The sequence below is a fragment of the Paroedura picta genome, chromosome 1 (genome assembly GCF_049243985.1).
Source record: "Paroedura picta isolate Pp20150507F chromosome 1, Ppicta_v3.0, whole genome shotgun sequence".
NCBI classification, from domain to species: domain Eukaryota; kingdom Metazoa; phylum Chordata; class Lepidosauria; order Squamata; family Gekkonidae; genus Paroedura; species Paroedura picta.
The window spans coordinates 113,904,038-113,917,821 of NC_135369.1; the positions used below are offsets into that span (position 1 = coordinate 113,904,038).

General features: G+C 44.3%; 1 protein-coding gene across 5 annotated transcripts in view; it reads right to left on the reverse strand.

Moving 5' to 3' along the window:
• TRMT11 (tRNA methyltransferase 11) overlaps positions 1–13,784 on the reverse strand; it is a 38,805-nt gene that overhangs the window by 19,835 nt on the left and 5,186 nt on the right. For 4 of the 5 annotated variants that reach the window (XM_077300106.1, XM_077300123.1, XM_077300117.1 and 1 more), the window contains exons 4-8: positions 13,399–13,480; positions 13,205–13,297; positions 9,012–9,146; positions 5,318–5,474; positions 1,038–1,118 (exon numbers count right to left, since the gene is read on the reverse strand). In XM_077300106.1, coding sequence (XP_077156221.1) covers positions 1,038–1,118; positions 5,318–5,474; positions 9,012–9,146; positions 13,205–13,297; positions 13,399–13,480 — 548 coding nt within the window. The remainder of the gene's footprint in view (positions 1–1,037; positions 1,119–5,317; positions 5,475–9,011; positions 9,147–13,204; positions 13,298–13,398; positions 13,481–13,784) is intronic. The other variant, XM_077300130.1, reaches the window with a different exon arrangement.

A 13,784-nucleotide genomic window follows, 5' to 3' on the forward strand; every position in this document is an offset into this window, starting at 1 on the left:
TCACACCTCCCAGATTTCCTCTTTATATGTTCCGGTGTAACATGCAATGTGGGGACGTGTGCATCCTCTCCTGAGAGACAGCTATACAAATATACGGACCATGCAAAGCCCTTGTATGAGTTCCATACTTGTCTGAAGAGCATGTATGTATCCACAGAAGAGAAAAAGCTCCCTACTGACATATTTTATGGTAATAATTCAAAACGGAAATTCTACAATTGCTGACTTTTTCCATGGCCGACCCAAGTTGAGACAGCAGTCTAAATAGGCCTTTAGGTCTAATAATATTTTCTGGACTATGCCCTTTCTAGAAATCTCAGAAATACTAAGCTTATAAAAATTACTGTATTCTGTAAAACTGTGAACAAGGCTTTAAGGGATTAACTAAAGTGTACCCATTTGGAGTTATGGATAGGATCAGAATTTTGCTGTTCTCAAGGGTCTAGGAATAGCTGGTGGAATTCAGGCAACAAGGTATTATGCCATATGACAACTACTTTTAGTACAGATATGCCACACAGCATGGAGGATGGTGATTTTAGACACACCATAACAAAGAGTTTGAGGATACATGGAGCTAGTTGAACTAAAACTCAGCATTTCTACAGAAATTCCTTTATTTTAAGTGTAACTTTTAAAAAGTGCAGCAACTTTAACTGAAAGTTGCTGCACTTTTTAAAAGTTACACTTAAAATAAATAATGCTTTAGATTTAAAAGAATCTGGCATGCCACCTTGAATGTATGTGTAAATAGCGACAGAAATGCCGAGAAGGTCAAGACCAAACCCAAATCTCTCACTCAGCTTATTTGAAGCAATTTCATCTGAAACTCCTTTACACAAATAAACCTGCTTGTTGCCAGTGGACAAGCAGACTGAATAGGCTGCATGAGACTGGAGAGTGAATAGTCCCACCTTGGACACAATGATCTCTGGTTCCTTTCCAAGATTCTGTGGTGGTTTGCGACACATGCTAAATTGCTGCTACCATATGCTAAATAGTTACATTCTTGTAGCTTAATGCTGAAAGGAACGTACCCAACCCATGTACTGTACTATAATCTATATCCGTGCCACATACGTATGCTCCGAAGTGGGCTGAAGCAATAAGAAGTCCACCTGCCAAGGAAAGAAAAGAGACAAAACTTACAGTTTGCGGGTGATGATGCAACTACTTGCGAATGCAGCAACAAAAAAACATTTGATACACACAGACTGCATTAGGGAAACAAGCTTTCTTTGCAACACAATAAACATCTGGGGGAGGGGGGATCAGATATGAACCATCATCTGCAAACAATTGTACACATATCAGCTGTTATTAAGAGCCAGCAATTACTTACTCAAGACTATGTTAGTGTTCACATTTTTGTTTTCTCTTCACCATGTTTTCTTTTTTAAAATAACCAATTTCAAGATGAGTTTCTAGCATGAAAGAGGTATAGGACAAGTGCTGTTGTGTAGGTTAGAGCAGTGGTCCCCAACATTTCTGAGGCTGGGGACCGGCAGGGCATCGGGCCGTGCCCGCGAGGACCACGCCCGCCCGCGCATTAGGCCGCGGCCACGGGCCGTGCCCGTGCGGGCCATGCCCGCGAATCGGGCCACGCATGAGCGATGCGCGGCCCTGATTCCCTCTCCCCGCCCTCCCACAGTAAGAAGCTTCCCGGGCCGCAAGCTTGCAGCCTGGGAAGTTTTTTACTGCGGGAGGGGGGGCGGGGAGAGGGAGCCGCAGCCTGGCGCAATGGCCTTCGCGGCCCGGCACCCGGCCGCAGCCCGCAGGTTGGGGACCACTGGGTTAGAGTGTCAGGCTAGGACAGGCTTTCTCAACCAGGTTTTTGTGAAACCCTGGGGTTTCTTGAAGGCAAGAAGGGTTTCCTGCATAGATGGGAGCTAATTGATTTTTATATAGTTTAAATTTGCTAAAAATTTATTGGGTGATATGACCATATATGGTCATGTTGACTCACCCACCACTCACAAAATAGCCAATGATGGGCCTGCAAGGGATGGGGCCCCAGGTGGGCGTGTACATGGCTATACTTTCCAACCAAATTCTGCACCACTCCTGTAAAATGTAACAGATTTTATATATTAAACTTATTCTGCAGGGAACCAAACCACTTAAGCCATATCTAAGGAAGTCAGGCCAAATTACAAATGATTCTAGTAGTAGTATGCCACACACAATTTAAAATGCTATATATTTCATAATATACTTTACAACAAAGGAAATACTATTTGTTTATAATTTGATGTATATCCCGCCTCTCCCGACAAGGGTGACTTGAGGCGGCTTACAAAAGCCCATAAACAATCTATTCCACATAAAATATTTCTGGTAAGGGCTTGGAGGTGTCCCATGGCTTAAATGTCACTCAGCGCTTAACTCCCACTCAGGGCAGCTATCCCTCCCTAAGTGCCTCCTCCTCCAACTGGCTTGCCTGCCTGTCCAGCAGCCAGGCAATCATCTTCCATCCCCCACCCCTGACCACCCCCTCCTCCTTCCACTTGTCTCTGAGGCTTGGAGGCTGCAGTTCCCTGCTGTGTGAGAGCTGCCCCTGCCGGTGAGTTCCCTGCCAAGTGTCCTCCAGCCTGCAGCCTTTCCAATTCCTGGGGGGAGGGAGAGGCTATCCACAAAGTTCTTCCACCCCCCCCCCCAATCTAGCGCCTGTTATATTCCTGAATGTAACGGGCTTGGCCCCTAGCATACCCATTAAACCCCATACAATGTTAAAACCCGCAGTTCCCATACAACCCACATTAAAATAATCATAGTCCTACAGATGGCAGTAAAAACAGTCTCTATTCCAATCAGCTATTCCCACCTTTTGGTTGCATCCTCATAAATGGTCTCATTCATTCATCTTAGATCTTCCGTGCCAGATGTACAGCACTTAACACTGGGCGGGACTCCAGTTCTTAACTCTGGGCACCCCCCCCCCCAGCCTCAACCAAATGCCTGGCAAAAGAGCTCTGTCCTACAGGCCCTGCAATAGCTCCATCAGGGCCTTTAGTTCTTCCAGGGGCTCATTCCACCAGGTTGGGGCCAGGGCCTGGTTGAGGCCAAGCGAATGTCCTGGGGCCCAGGATAACCAGCAGGTTCATACCTGCAGAGCAAAGAGCCCTGTGGGAGGCATAAGCAGATAAGAATCCCTCAGATAGGTAGGATTCAGGCCGCACATAGCCTTAAAGGTCAAATCCAAAACCTTGAACTTGATCTGGAAGCAAACTGGTAACCAGTGAAGTTGTCTCAGCACAGGCTGAATGTGGCCCCTCCAAGCTGCCCTAGTCAGGACCCTCAGAGCTGCGTTCCGTACCAGTTGCATTTTCTGGATTATGGACAAGGGTAGGCCCGCATAGAGCGAGTTACAGAAGTATATTACAATACTAAGCTTATTGTAATCTATATTATTGTAATATAGATTAAGGAGACAATATAACAAGATAGACTACTATGACTTCCAGCCTCTGTCTCTAGCCTTGCAGACATTTTTTTTCATTTCTTTATACATCATTCAGCTCAAATTCAATGCAATTCATGTGCTGTTTTGATGTTGCTAATTTTGCCTACAAAGCGGGTTTAGTTGATTTTCTTCACTCATTCAGTACTTCAGTCTGTCAGGTAATTGCATAAAACATACAACAGATTCCAAACAGACTGGAAACACTTAATAGATTTTTTCTGTGTAGTCTGAACTTACACCAAGCAGGGGAACGTTTGCATACATATAACATGCCGGGAGTGCTCCAGAAAGTGCACAGGCACCTCATGCTTCCCCTGTAGAGTCTGAAGGGAAATTATGCAGAGATGTACACCCTCTATGCATATTGAAAGCATGTGTCTCTGCTCCATTGAAGCACTTCTGCAAATCTTATAAAGGTAAAGGTATCCCCTGTGCAAGCACCAGGTCGTGTCTGACCCTTGGGGTGACGTCCTCTAGCATTTTCATGGCAGACTCAATACGGGGTGGTTTGCCAGTGCCCCAGTCATTACCGTTTACCCCCCAGCAAGCAAGCTGGGTACTCATTTTACCGACCTCGGAAGGATGGAAGGCTGAGTCAACCTTGAGCCGGCTGCTGGGATTGAACTCCCAGCCTCATGGGCAGACAGCTTCAGACTGCATTTCTGCTGCCTTACCACTCTGTGCCACTGTTTTGCTTGGTACAAAGAAATGGACAGCAAAAGTAGATTCAAATTTTGTCTAGATTTATTAAAATTTGAAATCGTTTATACATTTTCCTGCTTTGAAATCTAAGAAGTGCAGTTCTAGGGAATTTTTAGCACTTTCAGAAAGCTATAGCCTCTGGGATACTTGTGAGAAGCCATGACAGCTGAATGTTTGTTTGTTTGTTTGTTTATTAAAAAGGTTTTGATTTGTAGCACAGGCAAGAGTTCTGTTATGCACAATAAATATTTAATACTGGTTGTCTGGCATAAACATCTGTTTTACACTTTACAATTTAAGTGAGATGCAAGACAAAAGCAAGAATGTATTTTTAAGCTCTGCTTTAAACTCTAGGACTTAAAGAAGAGCCATCTATAGCATTTGATTCTTGATTTTCAGATCTTTTCTGTTTCAAAACTTTCCTTTCTCATAGTAGCAAAAATAATATTTGACTCTCTTTGTGACAAACTTGGCTCATGTATACTTGATGCAAAATGTATCTCAAACAGCATTTAATTGCAAATAGCTGCTTCCATACAATCCATATTGGTGGAATAAAAGCTCCCTCTACTGGAATAAGCAGTTCTAGTACTCTAAGAAACTATATCTGGACTTCTAATACAACACAGTTTAGACTCTAATGATCAACACTGAAATAGATGCTATGATGCTACTTTGTTTTATTCCCATTTTCCTTAATGACAAAGGACCCTGGTAGATTTCACACCTGCTGCAGGAAAGGAATTAAGAGACGAATGGAGTTGAAGGCTGTTGCACTAAAATGTGCACTTGTAAGCCAATGTTGTCATGGAGAAACAGTATTATACTTTAAAGGCTGGATTGTAACAATAGGGAAAAGTGGAGGTAAAATCATATCTAAATTTAAAACTGCATTCATCCCAAGGGCTTCATGGGACATGCGAAATATCTTTGGGGGCACTATTAATTGGGATAGTTGGAATATTTGGAATAAGTGTGAAGAGCTCTAATAGAAACGTAACAAAGGGCAGTTCTACTACCTTTTCTCCAACCCCTTTTATAGGCTGATAAAAATTATGAAAAAAAGACCGATAACCTCAGGACAACCTGAACATACGGACTGGCTGTACATACATAAAGCTTTCATTACCCCCAAAGAAGGAAAATGGATACCTGTTCCCACAAATGGATCAAACACAATATCATTTGTTTTTACTCTTCCGTGGTTTGCCATGATAAAAGCCAAGCAGGCATCCATGCTTGTGTTCCCAATGAAGTGTCTTCTTTTTACACTGTATGACTCAATAAGGTCCCTTTGTCCATTGGCAATCTGTTGGGGAGGTGGCAAGCAGGAATGACTTCCTTAATGAGCTTTGATAAAAATATTCATATAGCTATATTGCAACATGGGATTATTCTGGAAGAGGTCATAATAAATTAATAGCCTGTTAGTACGATTTCTATTCACAAACACCCAAGCGTGCAAGAATAAGTCACATACTTTATTCCCCTCCCCCCCAAAACAAGAATCACCATTGTCCACCAGTGAGCTTTAAACTGACTGAGAAAGAGCATATCCCCAGGACCTATACAGGTCAGGTATAGCTAGTCAATATTGTGATCTTGAATGTGCCTTGTTGGATTTATTTAGTTCATTTATACCCCGATTTTTCTCGCTACCAGGGACTACATAGTGGCTTATTTAATTCTCTTATCCATCTGACCGAGTCCACCGAGTCCTGCAATCATTGCAACATTATCAGCACTCAGCAGGCACTAGGTGCCCCATTGATTAATCACTATTTTATTTATTATTTATTTATTCAATTTATTGCCCGCTACTCCCCAAAGGCTCGCAGCAGGTCACAGTCATCTGAACAAAAGCCCCAATAAAATCCCCTTAAAATAGACATAAAAATCAGATTACATATATAAAAACCCTTAAGACACGGCGGCAAACTCGCCCCAGCTCTAACAAGAGCCCCAATATCATCTAGAGGGGGAGGGAAGAAGAGGGCGGAGACTGACTTCTCCACTGCCGCTTATATTTGCCTTCTGCCTGTATTGCTATAAGGACTCTAGCTGTATTACCAAATAAAGATACTTAGGATACTGTCGTTTGGGCAGCGGGTGTATTTTAGCCTGCCCACAGAGACTTATAGATCCAAATGGATTCCTGAATGCTCTGTGGGATCCAATTCCTCCTGGCGACTCATTGGTGGTGCTGGTGAAGGACTGGCAGTCCTGCCATGCAACCACCATTGACAATATTGCTCCTCAATGTCCTCTCTGACCTCACCTCAAGCTAGCTCCGTGGTCTATTGCAGAGCTGTGGGAGAGGAAGAGGGCTGTGAGACGACTAGAGCAAGTGTGGAGGAAGACTCACGACGAGGTGGCAAGAACATCTTATCGCACACTTATGAAGGTGTATTAGATGGCTGTGAAGGCAGCTAAAGGTGGGTTTTATGCCACCTCTATTGTGTCCCCGAGCTCTCACCTGGCACAATTATTTAGGGTGGTTTGGTCTCTCTCAGCATCACCTACCCCACAGGGTGTCTGTTGAGGGGAGAGCAAAGGGAAGGCCACTTTGAGACTCCTTCAGGTAGAGAAAAGCAGCATATAAGAACTCTTCTTCTTCCCTTTTATATTCCTACTGTTATGATGGTCAGTTCTTAGTCTGATGAAGAGTGCTTGCACTCGAAAGCTCACGCCTTGAATAAATCTTTGTTAGTCTTAAAGGTGCTACTGGACTCTGATTTTATTGTGCTACTTCAGACCAACATGGCTACTCATCTGAATCTTTTCTTCTTCCCGCCCTTGAGGAGGGGCGCCAAAATGTTAATAAATTGGAATCAGGCTGTGAGGCATTAGCAAGGATTTTTGTAGATAAAGTCTTGTTGTTCTGCTGCAACCTTCCTGCCACAATTGATATAAGATAGGGAACTAGAGGCCCCTTGGTCGTCTCAGGGGGTATACGTTTGATGGCTCTGCAAAACTGAAGTGGACAAGTTGCTAGGGTCAGTGAGGGCGACCACTTGCACCCTTAACCCCTGTCCCTTTTGGCTGCTTAAGGTTAGTGATCAGAGGATGGAAGGCCCTCTGGGAGAGATTATCAACCTCTCCCTGGCAACAGGAGAGTTCCCAGAGGTACTGAATGGTTCATCCTCTACTGAAGAAACCATCACTGGATCCACAGGACCTGGCCAGCTACCACCCAGTCTTGCATCTTGCAGTTCCAGGTAATGTGGTTGAAAGGGCCGCCGTGGACCATCTCCTGGCATTCTTAAAGGAAACTTAGTGCTTGACCCATATTAGTCAGGCTTCCAACCTGGCTATGGGGTAGAAATGCCTTGACGGATGATCTCCAGCACTAGCTGGATCAAGGGGGGTTCAGCCATCCTTGGGATATTAGATCTATTGGCCACATTTGACATGGTCGGGTTATTGGCCAGCCCTTCAGTGGTTGCACTCCCTTCTCCAGAACCAGACACAGAGGGTGGCAGTGGTGGAAGAGTTGTCATGTCCTATAGACTGCCTTGCGGAGTCCCACAGGGAGCAGTTCTCTCCTCCACATTACTTAGCATCTTCATGCACCCTCTGGTCCTGCTCGTCTGGAGTTTTGGGCTTGGCTGTCACCAATACGTGGGCGATGCCCAGTTCTATCTCCTGATGAATGGCTACCCAGACTTCCCTGCCAGATACATTTGCCAGGTTTTTGGAAGCTGTGGCTGAAGTTTCACCTGAAACTCAACTCCACCAACTCCTATGGCTGGGCAGGAAGGCGACAGATTTGGAAATGCGCCTTCCCACCTTGGCTGGGGTGCAACTTAACATCTTGCCCTTGCCGAGGAACTTGGATGTGGTCCTGGATGCCTCCTTGACTATGGAGGCCCAGGTAATAGAAGTAGCACACATGTCGTTTTTCCATCTACACCAGGCGATACTATTAGTGCCCTATCTGTCCTCAGATTGCTTGGCCGCAGTCATCCATGCAACAGTCACCTCCAGACTAGACTTCTGTAATTCACTCTACACTGGCCTATCCCTGTCTTTGATCCAAAAATTGCAGCTGGTACAAAATGCGGCTGCTAGGATCCCCACAGGAACCTCTTGAAGGGCCACATCCAGACTGTGCTGAGGCAGCTGCATTGGTTGCCAGTTGCAGCCCAAATCAAGTTCAAGGTTCTGGTGTTAACCTTTAAGGCCATCCACAGCCTGGACCCTACATACCTGTGGGACTGCCCATCTTCTTATGCCCCCTGCAGGGCTTTACGCTCTGCAGGTAGGAATCTGTTGGAAGTCCCTGGCTCAAGGGAGGTTCACCTGGCCTCAACCAGGGCCAGGGCCTTTGTGGTCCTAGCCCCTACCTGGTGGAATGAGCTCCTAGGAGAGCTGCAGCCCCTGTCAGAGCTTTCACAATTCTGCAGGGCCTGCAAAAAAAGGTTCTTTCTCCAGTGCTTTGGTTGAGGCCAGGGATTGGAAGATCTGGGCCCCTCACTGAGGCAGACTCCCCCTAGGAAGATTTCCCCTGAGGCTCATTTTCAGATAGTCTGTCAAACTGGTAGGGGGAGGGAGTTGCTGCCACCAGGGGAGTTTTAATTGGGAATCTTAACGTTGTTTTATGGGGTTATATTTAGTTGTAAACTGTCATAAGCCTTCTGGAAGTGGCAGTATAGAAGCCAAATAATAAATAAATAAAAGTATTTTCTGCTTTCATAATCATATTCATAATCACAGTACTTCAAAATATCACTGATACTGATAAGTAAGAATGTATAAAAAACTGATCCATCATATCCCTCTAAAATTGTAAATTCAACTTTCCTGAACATTTTAAACTGTTTAAGTTATTAATGTATATACGTACCCATCTACCAAAATATAAATGAAGAGGCTGTTTTGGGATGTTATTTGGATCTGTTCCATAATCTTCCACAAACCAAAATTCGTGATCTGGTTTCTTTAAATTCACCTTTCCTTTAAACGATAAAAACTCGAGAGACTGTATAAATGTAAGAAATACAAACACATTCGTTTAAAAAACTCCTGAAAAGAATGGAACAAGTACTAATGCACCATCAGGTGGAATAATGAATAAAAAGGAATTCCGAGATTTTAACTGCATACCTATAAACCACCATTTCACTAAAAACAGAACAATAATAATCAGATTCTGTAAAGCAGTGGTCCCCATCCCCCGGTCCGGGAACCAGTCTGTGGATCAGCCGGTAACAGGCCGCGGCTCCTCCTTGTCCTCCTCCCCAGCTGCTGCCTTGGGGGCTGCCCTGCCACTCTGCCGCTGGCTCACCTTTAGTGCTCTCCAGCGCCCACCATGGCTGGGGCTCCCGCTCAGCGTGGCACTGCACAGCTTCTGCTGGCAGCACCCCCCAGTGGGCGGTGGGAAGTCAGGGGTGCTGGCAGGAAAGCAAGCGGAGCAGGGGCTCAGGCGGCGGCCCTCAGCAAAAGACTACCCCCCCCCGGGCCTCAGTAAAATTGTCAACCGTTGACCGGTCCCTGGTTATAAAAAGGTTGGGGACCACTGCTCTGAAGCATACACTGCTCTAAAGCATACAAACAACTGCAGACAAAAAGGAAAATCAAATACTTGCTGTGAAACCCTAAAGAAAGATTCAAATGGGTAGCAATGTTGGTCTGAAGTAGCACAATAAAATTAGAGTCCAGTAGCACCTTTAAGACCAACAAAGATTGCACTCGAACATTCATGCCTTGAATAAATCTTTGTGGGTCTTAAAGGTGCTACTGGACTCTAACCCTAAAGAAAGTTATACCTTTGGATGAGGGTTTAGAGGGGATAGTTATAAAATTTGCAGATACTAAATTGGGAGGGGTAGCAAACACAACAGAAGACAGAATCAAAATACAGGATGATCTTGATAGGCTCGAGGTGTGGGCTAAGCTGAATAAAATGAAGTTCAATAGGGACAAATGTAAAGTTCTGCATTTAGGTAGGAAAAACCAAATACACCATTATAGGATAGGGGAGACTTGTCTTGGCAGTAGCATGTGCGAAAAAGATCTAGGAGTCTTAGTAGACCATACATTGAACATGGGTCAACAGTGTGATTCGGTGGCTAAAAAAGCAAATGGGATTTTGGGCTGTATCAAACGGACTATCATGTCCAGATCATGGGGGTGATGGTACCGCTTTGTTGTTGTTAGGTGCGAAGTCGTGTCCAACCCATCGCAACCCCATGGACAATGATCCTCCAGGCCTTTCTGTCCTCTACCATTCCCCGGAGTCCATTTAAGTTTGCACCTACTGCTTCAGTGACTCCATCCAACCACCTCATTCTCTGTCGTCCCCTTCTTCTTTTGCCCTCAATCGCTCCCAGCATTAAGCACTTCTCCAGGGAGTCCTTCCTTCTCATGAGGTGGCCAAAGTATTTGAGTTTCATCTTCAGGATCTGGCCTTCTAAAAAGCAGTCAGGGCTGATCTCCTCTAGGACTGACCGGTTTGTTCACCTTGCAGTGCACCTTCACCTTGCACCTTACGGATTCCATGCTTGGTTCTAACTGTTGCTTCTTGACCTGCATATAGGTTTCTCAAGAGAGAAATAAGATGCTCTGGTATTCCCATCTCTTTAAGGTTCCGCTTTACTCTGCTCTAGTTCGGCTTCACTTGGAGTACTGTGTTCAGTTTTGGGCACCCCAGTTGAAGAGGTATCTAGACAAACTGGAACATGTTCAGAGGAGGCCAAGATGGTGAGGGGTTTGGAGACCAAGACGTATGAAGAAAGGTTAGGGGAGCTTGTTCTGTTTAGCCTAGAGAGGAGACAACTGAGAGAGGATTTGATAACTAAGGGACCAAGCCCTATTAAGATAGGCTGAGGGACTTGGGGATGTATAGGCTAGATATCAGGGGGGGAAATTTCACATTCAGAGTAGTTCAGCAGTGGAATAGGCTGCCTAAGGAGGTGGTGAACTCCCCCTCACTGGTAGTCTTCAAGCAAAGGTTGGATACACACTTTTCTTGGATGCTTTAGGATGCTTAGGGCTGATCCTGTGGTGAGCAGGGGATTGGATGATGGCCAACTCTATGATTCTATGATCTTCAAGTAATTAAAAGGCTGCCATATAGAGGATGGAACAGAGTTGTTCTCTCTTGCCCTGGAGGGACAGACCATAACCAATGGGATGAAATTAATTCAAAAGAAATTCTGTCTAAACATCTGGAAAAAGTTCCTGTCACTTAAAGAGCTTTCTCAGTGGAACAGGCTTCCTCGAGAGGTGGTGGGTTCTCCATCTTTGGAAATTTTTAAACAGAGGCTGGATATTCATCTGATGGAGAGGCTTATTCTGTGCAGGCTTAAGGGGTGGCAGGTTACAGTGGATGAGCAATAGGGTTGCAAGTGTGCTACATAGTGCATAAGGTCCCTTCCAACTCTATTATTCTATGATTTTCAAGTTCATAGAAGTCAGTGGGCTTAAAAGGGTGCAGATCTGCTTGACATCACTTTGTTAATTTACTGGAATACTTGGGGACAAAAGTTCTCACGTAAACAGCAAATAGTGAAGCAATCTATTTCACAACATACTTTGTTCTAACAGCTGGTACTTCTGGGGTGAGGAAAGATAGATGAAGAGGCAAATCACCACTGCCTGATTTGATAGAATCTAACAGTTCACACAGGAAAAGCCCTTCCCTTAGATATGCCAGGCTAAGGTCTTACAAGGTTTTAAGAAGAGCTGTTTTTTTATATCCCGCTTTTCCCTACCTGAAGGAGTCCCAAAGCAGCTTACAAACACCTTTGCCTTCCTCTCCCAACAACAGGCACTCTATGTGGTAAGTGGGGCTGAGAGAGCTCTGAGAGAACTGCTCTGAGAAAATAGTCCTAAGAGAACTGTGACAGCCCCAATGTCTCCCAGCCAGCTGCTTGTGGAGGAGGACAGAATCAAACCTGGTTCTCCAGATTAGAGTCTGCTGCTCTTAACCACTACATCACACTGCCTCTCAAAACTTAAGCAGTGTCAGAACCTTGAAATGGGCCTGGAAGCTGATAGTGCAGCTACTCTACAATGGTTGGGTAATATAATCTCTCCTCTCAAATTCTGAAACCATATCTGACATTTCCAGACTATATTCCCAGACAGCCTCCATGAAGAATGCATGGTGACAATCTATCCCAGTTATATCCAGGGCATGGATGCATGTGACTGATCTATGATGAAGGTCACAGCTAACATATGAACTGAAGCTACTGTTAACATGCAGCCAAGGGTACGGGAGTATTTGCAGACTGCAAATCTGCCACTTTAGAGAAGAGAGTTGCACCCAGAACAGATACTCCACCGACATCAAATTGTAAGGTTGCCCATATTAACTTATATCACCTTATAGTGCCAGGAAAGGCACTAAAGTATGCACCAAGCAATAAAAGCTTTTCAAAGCTATATTTTTCAGATGATTAATAGTTCTTGCACATATGTATGCAAAAATTAAATGTGAATCTATATGGGAAGATTTAAATCTTCCAGAAGGGTCAAGCACAGCTTAGTTTGCCCCCCATGATTTGAGATTCACACGTAAGAATTTCAAGGAGAGGCCAATTTATATAAAAGTTTAGGCCATTTCTCATTTTATGCCAGGGGTTTTGCAGACAATTAGAGCCTCTTGTGGTGCAGGGTGGTAAGGCAGCAGACATGCTATCTGAAGCTCTGACCATGAGGCTGGGAATTCAATCCCAGCACCCGGCTCAAGGTTGACTTAGCCTTCCATCCTTCTGAGGTCGGTAAAATGAGTACCCAGCTTGCTGGGGGCAAAACAGTAATGACTGGGGAAGGGAATGGCAAACCACCCTGTATTGAGTCTGCCAAGAAAACGCTGGAGGGTGTCACCCCAAGGGTCAGACATGACTCGGTGCTTGCACAGGGGATACCTTTACCTTTACCTATGATATTACAAAGGGAACAATTCCAGTATGCAAATTATGACTTCAAAATAAACTCTGTGGCAATGAAACGTACACATGTGGTTCCACTACTAAGTTCATTCTCTAATAACAGTTCTGAAACTAGTTCTAGAGATTAATGTCTACTTACATCTATTCTTTCAATCTTCTCTTCTTGTGTTAGCGTTTTGTTAAAAGCATGAACCTTTATTTTGTATGTAAAGTTCGACTGTAGATATGGCTCCTAAAATAAAACAATGTTATATGGATTAGGTTACAATAAATGCCCCGTTGGGGCATTTTGTAACATGCTCTCTCCTATTCCAGGACTTGTCATATACAAACCATTTTCTCTACTGGGTATTTCTTCAGTGAAGAGTGCAGTTCTTCAACAGACTTGCCTCTGCCCCACAATTCAAATATAGACCTGAAAATATCACAAAAATTATATTATCTTGCACTTGTAAAAAAAAAGGTTGCCTATTACTTTTCATATCTTTGTACTCAACATCTTCATTAAAAATGAACTGATATTCATACTGTCACTTAGTGAAGATGGTCATTTTCATATCCCGGATTACATGCAAGATGTGGCCCTTAGAGATGAGAACAAGCAACTCAATGTTAAAAAGCATGAGCTTTGCATATAGAAGATTCAATGTTCAACCCCTGGTGCTGCCTATTCAAAGCACTGCTGAGAATGGGACTGTGAAAGTCTACTGGAACAGCAA